This window comes from Salmo salar, chromosome ssa12 (assembly GCF_905237065.1).
Source record: "Salmo salar chromosome ssa12, Ssal_v3.1, whole genome shotgun sequence".
NCBI lineage: Eukaryota > Metazoa > Chordata > Actinopteri > Salmoniformes > Salmonidae > Salmo > Salmo salar.
Window position 1 is genome coordinate 8,495,001 of NC_059453.1, and position 14,733 is coordinate 8,509,733.

The 14,733-nt window shown below is 46.9% G+C and overlaps 1 protein-coding gene across 1 annotated transcript in view; it reads left to right on the plus strand.

The window, feature by feature from the left end:
* LOC106564111 (cAMP-specific 3',5'-cyclic phosphodiesterase 4C) overlaps nt 1-14,733 on the plus strand; it is a 37,625-nt gene that overhangs the window by 2,449 nt on the left and 20,443 nt on the right. The window contains exons 2-10 of the mRNA XM_045690624.1: nt 427-1,079; nt 2,478-2,612; nt 2,959-3,086; nt 5,801-5,980; nt 6,161-6,271; nt 7,302-7,467; nt 8,188-8,281; nt 9,941-10,098; nt 11,859-11,957. Of these exons, the coding sequence (XP_045546580.1) occupies nt 1,029-1,079; nt 2,478-2,612; nt 2,959-3,086; nt 5,801-5,980; nt 6,161-6,271; nt 7,302-7,467; nt 8,188-8,281; nt 9,941-10,098; nt 11,859-11,957 (1,122 nt within the window). The 5' untranslated portion in view covers nt 427-1,028. The remainder of the gene's footprint in view (nt 1-426; nt 1,080-2,477; nt 2,613-2,958; nt 3,087-5,800; nt 5,981-6,160; nt 6,272-7,301; nt 7,468-8,187; nt 8,282-9,940; nt 10,099-11,858; nt 11,958-14,733) is intronic.

Sequence of the window (14,733 nt, forward strand, 5' to 3'; positions counted from 1 at the left end):
GGCTGGAACGGAGCAAATGGAATGGCATCAAACACATGGAAACCATGTGATTGATGTATTTGATACCATTCTACTTATTCCGCTCCAGCCATTACCACGAGCCCGTCCTCCCCAATTAATTAAGATGCCACCAACTTCCTGTGATCTGTAGTGTTACAGTAGTTTAGTATGAGTCCTGGTCAAAAGGAGTACTCTGGCATCCTGGTCAAAAGGAGTACTCTAGCATCCTGGTCAAAAGGAGTGCTCTAGCATCCTGGTCAAAAGGAGTGCTCTAGCATCCTGGTCAAAAGGAGTGCTCTAGCATCCTGGTCAAAAGGAGTACTCTAGCATCCTGGTCAAAAGGAGGATAAGGTGTAATTAGGGATTCAGACTGTGTTTTTAATATTGATGTTTTTACCAATGTCATGCTCTGCTCTCTGTCTACAGTGTTCCTCTTTGTCCAGGACACTGACCTGTTGTCTGATACACCGGCCAATCAAAACCAGGGTTACAGTGGCAGTCATGTCAGGGATGCACCGTTCCACCAATCAGAGCTGGGATTCTACACATTTTGGTGTTCCGTTGCACAGATGAACCAATCACACGCAGGTGTCTCACTTTGCATCCCACAGAACCCACAGAACCCGAATCCAACGAACCAATCAGATACAGGATTGCTGGTCCCAGAACAAATTCGGAGGATGGCGAGGGTTCATCGCTGTTTCCAAGCAACCAATCGGACTGCGGATTACTAACCTCACCACCTCACTGGATTACACATTTGGGAATTTAAGAGGAACCAGGATTCCAGCCACTCAGAGCTTGGGGAGGACTGAGACGTTGCGCGTTGTGATTGGCTGCTGAGTCCGATGGGGGCGTGACCCGTGGTTGTGGCCCGGTCTGACCCTGGCTGGTCTGACCCCTAACCTCTAAGCCCTGACCTGTAACCCCAGACCCCTCTGGTCCTGGCTCTCCAGCTGCTGTGCTGCTTGGGTTCTGGTCCCGTCCGCACTGGGGGAGGGGCCAAAAAGAACAATCAGCCAATCACTATGAAGAAGAGTCGCAGTGTGCAGCGTCTGTCGCTGGCCGGAGAGGAGGAGGTAACACACACACACACACACACACACACACACACACACACACACACACACACACACACACACACACACACACACACACACACACACACACACACACACACACACACACACACACACACACACACACACACACACAGGGACACAGGGACACACACACACACACAGGGACACAGGAACACACACACACAGGAACAGACACACACACACAGACACACACAGACGTATGTAGGGTAAACACACAGCGTGGAGATCTATTGACTGGGGTGTCCCTGGACTACAGTCTCAGGAGTTTCTCTTCTTAATGGATGGATTCCCTTCCATCCACTGACCTCAAGGCTGCAGTCTGTGGTAGTAGACAGTGTGTGTGTTCTGTGTAGCCTCTACAATAACAACAGTGAAGCATCTCTTTACATCTGGAGCTTTGGACAACTAGAGACTAGGCATAGAACATGGAACACTGTTGCCTAGCAACTAGCAGTCTGCCTTCCATTCCCCCTGTGTTCTGTTGCTACCCTGCTGCAGTGCAGATCCCACTCTCTCTGTAAAGGGCTTATACACAACACACACACAGACACACACAGATATGGGGTGCCATAGACCAGCATGCAGCCTCTCTAAATCTCCATTTAGTGAGCTCACATGATAATATTACCCTCTATGCTTCCTGTCATTCACATAACATTCCATTCTATGTTTCCTGTCATTCATATAATAATCTTACCATCTATGCTTCCTGTCATTCACATAACATTCCATTCTATGTTTCCTGTCATTCACATAACATTCCATTCTATGCTTCCTGTCATTCACATAACATAACATTTTATGTTTCCTGTCATTCACATAACATTCCATTCTATGCTTCCTGTCATTCAGTAATATTACCCTCTATGCTTCCTGTCATTCAGTAATATTACCCTCTTTGCTTCCTGTCATTCAGTAATATTACCCTCTATGCTTCCGGTCATTCGGTAAAATTACCCTCTATGCTTCCTGTCATTCAGTAACATTACCCTCTATGCTTCCTGTCATTCAGTAATATTACTCTCTATGCTTCCTGTCATTCAGTAACATTACCCTCTATGCTTCCTGTCATTCAGTAATATTACCCTCTATGCTTCCTGTCATTCAGTAATATTACCCTCGATGCTTCCTGTCATTCAGTAACATTACCCTCTATGCTTCCTGTCATTCAGTAACATTACCCTCTATGCTTCCTGTCATTCAGTAACATTACCCTCTATGTTTCCTGTCATTCAGTAGATTACCCTCTTTGCTTCCTGTCCATCAGTAAATTGACTTCTGGATGTGTGCCACCCAAATATGGTGAAAACCTGTGAAAAATATATAATATCTCATCCTCTTTCTCTTTCCCGCTCTCTCTCTTTCTTTCCCCAGGATAATGACACTGATTCGTCAGGCTGTGCTGGGAAGGCGGAGTCAGGGCTCTACAGCAGCTCCTATACGTCAGGAGCCACTCTGGGGGCGGAGCTACGCATGGGGAGGAGCAGGAGGCTGGCCTCCAGTTTGCAGGTAGAACAGTAGAAAGAATATTATGTTTTTACAGCAGAAATGTGCTTTGGATTTCATCAGCAGTGTGATACACAACAGTTACTTGTGATACAACTGAGAGTTTTCTGCACAAAGATATTTACACAAGTGTTTTGGAGAGATGGCACAATAGTGGTGTGAACGTTTTTGTGCAGACAAACTTATATTAGTTGTATCACAACCACTGTGTCAAATGTGAGTGTATCGTAGAGAGACTTTTGTTATTGTGGTTCCTGTCAGGCTATTATTGCAAAAGAGACTTACCTGGTTTAATAAAATCTATCCTATTGGTTACCTGGTTAATCAATCCATCCTATCGTCCATTCAGGTTCCGTGTTGGCTCCGCCCCCGAGACAGGACACGCTCACCTGAGATCCTGAGTAACATGCCACGCCCCACGTCCCTGCCCCTCTGCATCCCACCACGCATTGCCATCACACCTGCAGACGCAGACAGGTAACACACACACACACACACACACACACACACACACACACACACACACACACACACACACACACACACACACACACACACACACACACACACCCGGATATACAACCATACTTCCATGTAGTGTTGTTGACCTGAGTAGCATTGTAAACCATCCTCTCTCTCTTCCCTTACCACTCCCCCACATGTCCCCGGATTTTGTCTCTAAAAGCTGTGGATTTTGTCCATCCTTCCCCCGGTTCAGAATATATCATTATCATAGTCGGCGTGTTTTTGTGTAAGAGCTATTGAAGATTGAAATCCAAAATCGTATTTTATTTTAAAAGGTGTGATTTGTTCTCCATCCAACCCAAATTCAGAATATACCTTCTTCATAGTCATGGCGTGCTTGGTTCAATAGCTATTGAGGAGAGAGAACCCAAATATCCACAGACTATTAATCAAATGTATTTATATAGCCCTTCTTACATCAGCTGATGTCACAAAGTGCTGTACAGACACCCAGCCTAAAACCCCAAACAGCAAGCAATGCAGGTGTAGAAGCACGGTGGCTAGGAAAAACTCCCTAGAAAGGCCAGAACCTAGGAAGAAACCTAGAGAGGAACCAGGCTATGAGGGGTGGCCAGTCCTCTTCTGGCTGTGCCGGGTGGAGATTATAACAGAACATGACCAAGATGTTCAAATGTTCATAAATGACCAGCAGGGTCAAATAATAATAATCACAGTGGTTGTCGAGGGTGCAACAGGTCAGCACCTCAGGAATAAATGTCTGTTGGCTTTTCATAGCCGATCATTCAGAGTTCTCTACCGCTCCTGCTGTCTCTAGAGAGTTGAAAACAGCAGGTCTGGGACAGGTAGCACGTCTGGTGAACAGGTCAGTGTTCCATAGCCGCAGGCAGAACAGTTGAAACTGGAGCAGCAGCACGGCCAGGTGGATTGGGGACAGCAAGGAGTCATCAGGCCAGGTAGTCCTGAGGCATGGTCCTAGGGCTTAGGTCCTCCTCCGAGAGAGAGAAAGAAAGAAAGAAAGAAAGAAAGAAAGAAAGAAAGAAAGAAAAAGAGAGAAAGAGAGAGAGAATTAGAGAGAGCATACTTAAATTCACACAGGACACCGGATAAGACAGGAGAAATACTCCAGATATAACAGACTGACCCTAGCCCCCCGACACATAAACTACTGCAGCATAAATACTGGAGGCTGAGACAGGAGGGGTCAGGAGACACTGTGGCCCCATCCGACGATACCCCCGGACAGGGCCAACCAGGCAGGATATAACCCCACCCACTTTGCCAAAGCACAGCCCCCACACCACTAGAGGGATACCTTCAACCACCAACTTACCATCCTGAGACAAGGCCAAGTATAGCCCACAAAGATCTCCCTCACGGCACGAATCCGAGGGGGGCGCCAACCCGGACAGGAAGACCACGTCAGTGACTCAACCCACTCAAGTGACGCACCCCTCCTAAGGACGGCATGGAAGAGCACCAGTAAGCTAGTGACTCAGCCCCTGTAATAGGGTGAGAGGCAGAGAATCCCAGTGGAGAGAGGGGAACCTATCCAATGTAAAACTAATTTTACCTTGGTAGCTGAGTCATTGTCTTGGAAGTGGTGATTCATTAGTATTCTACAATAACAGAACCAAGTATAATAGCATAGTACAACGTTACATCAAAAACACCACTTTAGTAATTTCTTATGAGATTTTAGGATGGTTAGCTGAATCGTTCAACAAAAAAATTATCAATGGCCAAACCTCAACAGCGCCACTAGGCAGAATGTGCTTTGATTGACCCTCTTCCTGGAGATCTACTGTCCTGTAGGTTTTCAGTCCAACCCTCTTCCTGGAGATCTACTGTCCTGTAGGTTTTCAGTCCAACCCTCTTCCTGGAGATCTACTGTCCTGTAGGTTTTCAGTCCAACCCTCTTCCTGGAGAGCTACTGTCCTGTAGATTTTCACTCCAACCCTCTTCCTGGAGATCTACTTTCCTGTAGATTTTCACTCCAACCCTCTTCCTGGAGATCTACTGTCCTGTAGGTTTTCACTCCAACCCTCTTCCTGGAGATCTACTGTCCTGTAGGTTTTCTATATCGCATCCGCTACAAGACCATGGTGATTGCCTACGGAGCTGTGAAGGGAACGGCACCTCCATACCTTCAGGCTCTGATCAGTCCCTACACCCAAACAAGGGCACTGCGTTCATCCACCTCTGGCCTGCTGGCCCCCCTACCTCTGAGGAAGCACAGTTCCCGCTCAGCCCAGTCAAAACTGTTCGCTGCTCTGGCACCCCAATGGTGGAACAAGCTCCCTCACGACGCCAGGACAGCGGAGTCAATCACCACCTTCCGGAGACACCTGAAACCCCACCTCTTTAAGGAATACCTAGGATAGGATAAAGTAATCCTTCTAACCCCCCCTTAAAAGATTTAGATGCACTATTGTAAAGTGGTTGTTCCACTGGATATCATAAGGTGAATGCACCAATTTGTAAGTCGCTCTGGATAAGAGCGTCTGCTAAATGACTTAAATGTAAATGTAATGTAAATGTATTTATGTAGGCGACACTGTCCCATAAATCATCCTGTTGTTCCACTTTTGGGTATTTTAAATGTGGTCACCCTTTCTCCGCCCCCCCTTCAGTAGTTTCCAGGTGGAGAATGGTTTGTCATAATATAATAATCATAGTGTCTGTCTCTCTCTTCCCCAACCTCTCAGTGAGCTGGAGAACGGGGTGTCTCCGGGCCATACCCCTCTTGGCTCCCAGAGTCCCAGCCTGACCCTGCACCCATCCTTCCCCCAGGGGGGTCGACGAGAGTCCTTCCTCTACCGGTCAGACTCTGACTACGACATGTCCCCCAAAAACTCAGTCTCACGCAATTCTATCGCCAGCGAAGGGTGAGAAGGGAGTGTCAGTGTGTGTATGAGTCAAACCATTGGCCAATTGACATTATCATGACTACATATCCTAATACACTCTGTCTTTATTAATCTCTCTCTCTCTCTCTCTCTCTCTCTCTCTCTCTCTCTCTCTCTCTCTCTCTCTCTCTCCCTCTCCCCTCTCCCCCCCTCTTTCAGGCATGCAGGAGAAGACTTCATTGTTACCCCCTTTGCTCAGGTGTTGGCCAGCCTGCGCTCGGTACGGAGCAACTTCACCCTCCTCGCCAACGTCTCCATGCCAACTGTCAAGTCAGTGCGCACCTGTCAATCAAAACATCTAACAGCTGGTTTGCGTCCCAAATCAAATGCTATATAGTCCACTACTTTGGACCAGGGCCTCATAGGGCTGCTATATAGTGATCTACTTTAGACCAGGACCCCAAAGGCCTGCTATATAGTGATCTACTTTAGACCAGGACCCCATAGGCCTGCTATATAGTGATCTACTTTAGACCAGGACCCCAAAGGCCTGCTACATCGTGATCTACTTTAGACCAGGACCCCATAGGCCTGCTATATAGTGATCTACTTTAGACCAGGACCCCAAAGGCCTGCTATATAGTGATCTACTTTAGACCAGGACCCCAAAGGCCTGCTATATAGTGATCTACTTTAGACCGGGACCCCATAGGCCTGCTATATAGTGATCTACTTTAGACCAGGACCCCAAAGGCCTGCTATATAGTGATCTACTTTAGACCAGGACCCCAAAGGCCTGCTATATAGTGATCTACTTTAGACCGGGACCCCATAGGCCTGCTATATAGTGATCTACTTTAGACCAGGACCCCAAAGGCCTGCTATATAGTGATCTACTTTAGACCAGGACCCCAAAGGCCTGCTATATAGTGATCTACTTTAGGCCAGGACCCCATAGGCCTGCTATATAGTGATCTACTTTAGACCAGGACCCCATAGGGCTTCCATTTGGTTATTGAGAGTTTCCTACCTCATTTACCCAGATAGCTAGCCAATTAAAATGTGTGTTTTGCATGTAACTGGTTTGTAACTGATAACTGATGTGACATGTAGCTCGTCGATGTAATTGGCTGTCTGTCTACCTCGACTAGCCAATAACAATAATGATAGTTATGGGTCACATTTACTCACCACTTTTCAATGGGCCTTTCAATGGGCCTCGAACAACACCGATGTTTAATATTTCCCCCCCTCTCTCTCTCCCGCCTCCCTCAGTCTGAACTTCACTCCCAGACAATGTTAAGCTATTGTAACCCCTTGAGTTCTAACTGGTTGGTGTAATTCCCTGTCTTGTCCACAGGAGGTCTCCACTGGGCGGTGTAGCGCCCCACAACCCCAGAGCAGCTCTATCAGATCAACAGTATGAGCAGCTGGCTACAGACACTCTGGAGGAGCTGGACTGGTGTCTGGACCAGCTAGAGACCATCCAGACTCACCGCTCTGTCAGTGATATGGCCTCCAACAAGGTACTACCATGATATAACCACAACACAACCATGATATAACCACAACACAACCATGATATAACCACAACCATGATATAACCACAACACAACCATGGTATAACCACACCACAACCATGATATAACCACAACCATGATATAACCACAACACAACCATGATATAACCACAACACAACCATGATATAACCACAACACAACCATGAAATAACCACAACACAGCCATGATATAACCACAACACAACCATGAAATAACCACACCACAACCATGATATAACCACAACCATGATATAACCACAACACAACCATGATATAACCACAACACAACCATGAAATAACCACAACACAGCCACGATATAACCACAACCATGATATAACCACAACACAACCATGATATAACCACAACCATGATATAACCACAACCATGATATAACCACAACCATGATATAACCACAACACAACCATGAAATAACCACAACACAGCCATGATATAACCACAACACAACCATGATATAACCACAACACAACCATGATGTAACCACAACACAGCCATGAAATAACCACAACACAACCATGAAATAACCACAACACAACCATGATATAACCACAACACAACAATATAATCTCACCACAGCTTCAACACTTATGAGCAGTAGAACTGACTAACCATACAGTAAAACATCCTCAAACTGCTCCCCCTTTTTCTCCCTCCCTCCCTCCCCTCAGTTTAAGAGGATGTTAAACAGGGAGCTGTCTCACCTATCAGAGATGAGTCGTTCAGGTAACCAGGTGTCTGAGTACATCTCCAGCACCTTCATGGGTGAGTACACCTACCTGGATAGGCCTGTAGTTACCTGTACGTACCTGAATTAACCTGTCTGTTCATACCTGTATTTCTGTTCATACCTGTCTGTGTATTTACCTGTATGTTCATACCTGTCTGTCTGTTCATACCTGTCTGTCTGTTAATACCTGTCTATCTGTTTATACCTGTCTGTCTGTTAATACCTGTCTATCTGTTCATACCTACTGTCTGTTCATACCTGTCTGTGTATTTACCTGTATGTTCATACCTGTCTGTCTGTTCATACCTGTCTGTCTGTTAATACCTGTCTATCTGTTTATACCTGTCTGTCTGTTAATACCTGTCTATCTGTTCATACCTACTGTCTGTTAATACCTGTCTGTGTATTTACCTGTCTATCTGTTCATACCTGTCTGTCTGTTAATACCTGTCAGTCTGTTAATACTTGTCTGTCTGTTAATACTTGTCTATCTGTTCATACCTGTCTGTCTGTTCATACCTGTCTGTGTATTTACCTGTCTGTTAATACCTGTCTATCTGTTCATACCTGTCTGTGTATTTACCTGTCTGTGTATTTACCTGTCTGTGTATTTACCTGTCTGTTCATACCTGTCTGTCTGTTAATACCTGTCTATCTGTTCATACCTGTCTGTCTGTTCATACCTGTCTATACCGATCTACATCACTATACCTGTCTACCTGTACTTGGCCGCCCATACATTTCTGTGTCCTGGGTATATCAATCTGCCTGCGCTAGTGTGTGTGTTTGTTTGTTTTTGTGTGTGTGTTTGTGTGTATAACATCTGTGTCTCTAACCCCTAGACCAGCCCAACGAGGTGGAGCTGCCGTCCCCTAGTCTAAAGGAGAAGTCTATGTGTGTCTCTAACCCCTAGACCAGCCCAACGAGGTGGAGCTGCCGTCCCCTAGTCTAAAGGGGAAGTCTATGTGTGTCTCTAACCCCTAGACCAGCCCAACGAGGTGGAGCTGCCGTCCCCTAGTCTAAAGGAGAAGTCTATGTGTGTCTCTAACCCCTAGACCAGCCCAACGAGGTGGAGCTGCCGTCCCCTAGTCTAAAGGAGAAGTCTATGTGTGTCTCTAACCCCTAGACCAGCCCAACGAGGTGGAGCTGCCGTCCCCTAGTCTAAAGGAGAAGTCTATGTGTGTCTCTAACCCCTAGACCAGCCCAACGAGGTGGAGCTGCCGTCCCCTAGTCTAAAGGAGAAGTCTATGTGTGTCTCTAACCCCTAGACCAGCCCAACGAGGTGGAGCTGCCGTCCCCTAGTCTAAAGGGGAAGTCTATGTGTGTCTCTAACCCCTAGACCAGCCCAACGAGGTGGAGCTGCCGTCCCCTAGTCTAAAGGAGAAGTCTATGTGTGTCTCTAACCCCTAGACCAGCCCAACGAGGTGGAGCTGCCGTCCCCTAGTCTAAAGGAGAAGTCTATGTGTGTCTCTAACCCCTAGACCAGCCCAACGAGGTGGAGCTGCCGTCCCCTAGTCTAAAGGAGAAGTCTATGTGTGTCTCTAACCCCTAGACCAGCCCAACGAGGTGGAGCTGCCGTCCCCTAGTCTAAAGGAGAAGTCTATGTGTGTCTCTAACCCCTAGACCAGCCCAACGAGGTGGAGCTGCCGTCCCCTAGTCTAAAGGGGAAGTCTATGTGTGTCTCTAACCCCTAGACCAGCCCAACGAGGTGGAGCTGCCGTCCCCTAGTCTAAAGGAGAAGTCTATGAGTCAGATTAGCGGAGTGAGGAATCTGTCCCACAGCTCCACTCTGTCCTCCTCTTCTGTCCCGCGCTTTGGAGTCAACACTGAACAGGAGGACCAGCTAGCCAGGGTAAAGTATGCAAGGCTCGCTCATATGCATACACACGCATGCACACACACATGCGCGCACACGCTAAGGCACGCACCATAACACGTACGTACACACACAAAGTCGTGACCAAAAGTTTTGAGAATGACACAAATATTAATTTCCACAAAGTTTGCTGCTTCAGAGTCTTTAGATATTTTTGTCAGATGTTACTATGGAATACTGAAGTATAATTACAAGCATTTCATACGTGTCAAAGGCTTTTATTGACAATTACATGAAGTTGATGCAAAGAGTCAATATTTGCAGTGTTGACCCTTCTTTTTCAAGACCTCTGCAATCCGCCCTGGCATGCTGTCAATTAATTCTGGGCCACATCCTGACTGATGGCAGCCCGTTCTTCCATAATCAATGCTTGGAGTTTGTCAGAATTTGTGGGGTTTTGTTTGTCCACCCGCCTCTTGAGGATTGACCACAAGGTCTCAATGGGATTAAGGTCTGGGGAGTTTCCTGGCCATGGACCCAAAATATCTATGTTTTGTTCCCCGAGCCACTTAGTTATCACTTTTGCCTTATGGCAAGGTGCTCCATCATGCTGGAAAAGGCATTGTTCGTCACCAAACTGTTCCTGGATGGTTGGGAGAAGTTGCTCTTGGAGGATGTTCTTAGGCAAAATTGTGAGTGAGCCCACTCCCTTGGCTGAGAAGCAACCCCACACATGAATGGTCTCAGGATGCTTTACTGTTGGCATGACACAGGACTGATGGTAGCGCTCACCTTGCCTTCTCCGGACAAGCTTTTTTCCGGATGTCCCAAACAATCGAAAAGGGGATTCATCAGAGAAAATGACTTTACCCCATTCCTCAGCAGTCCAATCCCTGAACCTTTTGCAGATTATCAGTCTGTCCCTGATGTTTTTCATGGAGAGAAGTCGCTTCTTTGCTGCCCTTGTTGACACCAGGCCATCCTCCAAAAGTCTTCGCCTCACTGTGCGTGCAGATGCACTCACACCTGCCTGCTGCCATTCCTGAGCAAGCTCTGTATTGGTGGTGCCCCGATCCCGCAGCTGAATCAACTTTAGGAGATGGTCCTGGCGCTTGCTGGACTTTCTTGGGCGCCCTGAAGCCTTCTTCAATTGAACTGCTCTCCTTGAAGTTCTTGATGATCCGATAAATGGTTGATTTAGGTGCAATCTTACTGGCAGCAATATCCTTGCCTGTGAAGCCCTTTTTGTGCAAAGCAATGATGACGGCACGTGTTTCCTTGCAGGTAACCATGGTTGACAGAGGAAGAACAATGATTCCAAGCACCACCCTCCTTTTGAAGCTTCCAGTCTGTTATTTGAACTCAATCAGCATGACAGAGTGATCTCCAGCCTTGTCCTCGTCAACACTCACACTTGTGTTAACGAAAGAATCACTGACATGATGTCAGCTGGTCCTTTTGTGGCAGGGCTGAAATGCAGTGGAAATGTTTTTGGGGGATTCAGTTCATTTGCATGGCAAAGAGGGACTTTGCAATTAATTGCAATTCATCTGATCACGCTTCATAACATTCTGGAGTGTTTGCAAATTGCTATCATACAAACTGAGGCAGCAGACTTTGTGAAAATGTATATTTGTGTCATTCTCAAAACTTTTGGCCACGACTGTACATACACAAATACCTTCTCAGTCAATCAGTCAAGGTTACTAGACTCAGCTCATTACCTCACTCAAGGCTTCACACTCTCTCTTTGTGTGTGTGTGTGTGTGTGTGTGTGTGTGTGTGTGTGTGTGTAGGAGCTAGAGGATCTGGACAAGTGGAGTTTCAACATCTTCAGAGTGTCAGAGTTCTCCAACAGCAGACCTCTCAGCTGCATCATGTACGCCATCTTCCAGGTACATGGAGTTAGACACGCTGTGTGTGTGTGTGCTTTGGTTTACTATCCTTCTGAGGACCAGATAGGGAAACAAGTACAATTCTGAGAAGTGGGGACATTTTGCCTGTCCGCACAAGGAAAAAGGCTATTTTAGGCTTAGGGGTTAGGTTTAGTTTTAGGGTTAGGTCGTTGTTTGGTGGAGCAAACAAAGAGACATACACGCACGCAGGAGAGAGAAGCTATGAACAGTAGACTAAAACGTGATTGTGGGCTTTGTTCCAAGCGGAATATCGTGCGGATAGACCGACATTTCAAGTCTGTCCATGCACTTAAGCCTGCTACTACAGAATGGAAGCGTGCTATGCAATCTAGCCGGCGTTCAACTGAGAGACAGCAGCCCGAATCATGGCAGTGTATGCAGCCTAACAACGGTGTTGCACCGCAGCTGGAGCCCTGGGAGAACCCTGGGTATTTCCAGTGTGTTGAAAGTGAGTTGTCCGTGGAGCAGCAGCTGGTAGACAAGGGTGAGCAGTCCGCGGTGGTGGATCAGCAGCTGTGGGACGAGAGTGAGCAGGCGGCGGCGACTGCGCCGGTGCAGTCAACCAGTCAGATCGGTGGTGAACCATGCTCGGAACCGAGGGAGCAAGGCTGCGTCATGGTGACTTCCACGGAGAGCGAGAGTGATGAAGGCGGCGGTGTGTCCTCCAGAATTGAAGGTTGGAGGAATGGAATTTTGACTGAATATGAACACTTTGCTATTGGTAAAAACCCTTCAGTTAAACGAATTGACAATAGTCGCACCAGTCTATCCAGAGTACGACAATTCCTCCGCTATATGTCAGAGGGCAAGGCCGATGAAGGACTGTGTTCTCTGGATAACTACAGACGTGTGTATGAGTGGTATGGTGAATGTGAAGACCGTTGTTTGGCACCATCCACGTTAAAAATGTACCGAGCTGATGTTCGAAGTTTCCTGAATTATCTTATTCAGTTCCGGCCAAAGGTCTGCAGGCTAAAGCCAGTGGAATTCGAAAGGTGTTACTCTGCTTGGCAAAGATGGACAGGGATTCGCGGCAGAGCCAGGCAACACACAGGGCAAAATTCCGCAAACGGTGCAGGGACGAGGTGCTCAGCGCTGCGGAGTTAAGCCGGTTTGTTGAGCTAAGTAATCAAGCTATTCCTTCGGTTCTCAGTAGGCTGGAGGTCCGAGCCACCTGCGCTGATAGACGTAGGTTTGCGGCTCTCATGTCCAGCCGGTTGGCCATCTTTAATGGCACTCGACGATCCCCAGTCACCACCTTCAGTGAGAGGGAATTTACTGAAGTAACCCCGGAAAGTGGGGGTTATCAGATGTGCATTTCAAGCCACAAAACGAACTATAGCTTCGGTGAGTGCAGAGTTGTTCTATCTGAGCAGGAATACACTTGGCTTAAACGATTCCATCAGATCAGGCCTAATCTGAGTGGAATCACCTCAGACACAACACTCTTCTTTTTCACGTCCTGCGGTCAACCGTACGGCAATCTCTGTGAGTATGTGGGCCAGATATTTGCAGAGTTTGGCATTGGAAGTAAAGTCACCTTCGGTACAATTCGACGAAGCGTTGCTACATTGAACTTTAATCAAGGCTCGGTTACAGACCGGGGAACTGTGGCTGACCATATGTGTCATTCTCTGGAAACGCAGGCACGGTACTACCGGTACCATGATTTGCCTCGTAACGCCAGCCGAGCGCGGTCACTAATTGAGGGACAAATCAACCCATGATTCACTGATAAATAAAGAACATTTATTTGAAATTCACCCATGTCTTTGTGTGTCATTTGGTCACGGTTGAGAATGTATGGAGGCCTGAGGGTCTGAAATACCAGGGTGTTATGGGGTACCAGGTGCACTGAGCTGAAGAGACAGGCCGAGATAGAGGGCAGGCAGGTGGGCAGGCAGGGTAGAGAGAGTAAGCCTTGGTAACCAGTTCAATCACCAGGTACACATGCTGGACTTAGTGCAATGAGAGAGAAGTATGACTCTGTCATTGAATTGTATTGGGTTACCAGGTGACCTTGGTGGGGGTGTGGGTCCCCCCTATGGGGTCTCCCTAACCCCCCTATGGTGGTCTCAGAGTGGGCATGTAGGTCTGTATACCCTTTAAAAATGTCACCCCTCCATAAATTGATCTATGGCGCCATCAAGCGACTTTTTAAATGTACTTATCCCACTGACATGGGACAGCAGTGGGGTGCTGAAACATGTGTCCTGGGGGTGGTGATGGCCTTTAAAAGTATTTAAAACCTTTTTAAAAAATTGGTCCTGGTAACCCAAACATAAAACATAGTGCAATTTCTGAGAGGTGAAACATAGCCGTTTTTGTGAGACTTTTGGACTTAGTCATTTTTCAGAGAATTATTTGAAAGCTCCATAAATTGATCTATGGCGCCATCAAGCGACTTTTTAAATGTACTTATCCCACTGACATGGGACAGCAGTGGGGTGCTGAAACAGGTGTCCTGGGGGTGGTGATGGCCTTTAAAAGTATTTAAAACCTTTTTAAAAAATTGGTCCTGGTAACCCAGAATAAAACCAGGTGCCCGTTTGGACTTAGTGCAATTTCTGAGAAGAAAAGCTATATAATTCCCTCTTGCTGTATCTCATTGAGTTGGGCCCTTAGGATGGTGCTCTAAGGGTGGGTATGGAGGTCCATATACCCTCTATAAGTATTTAAAACCGTTTTTCAAAAATTGTCCTGGTAACCCAGAATAAAACCAGGTGCACGTTTGGACTTAGTCTCTGAAGCGAAC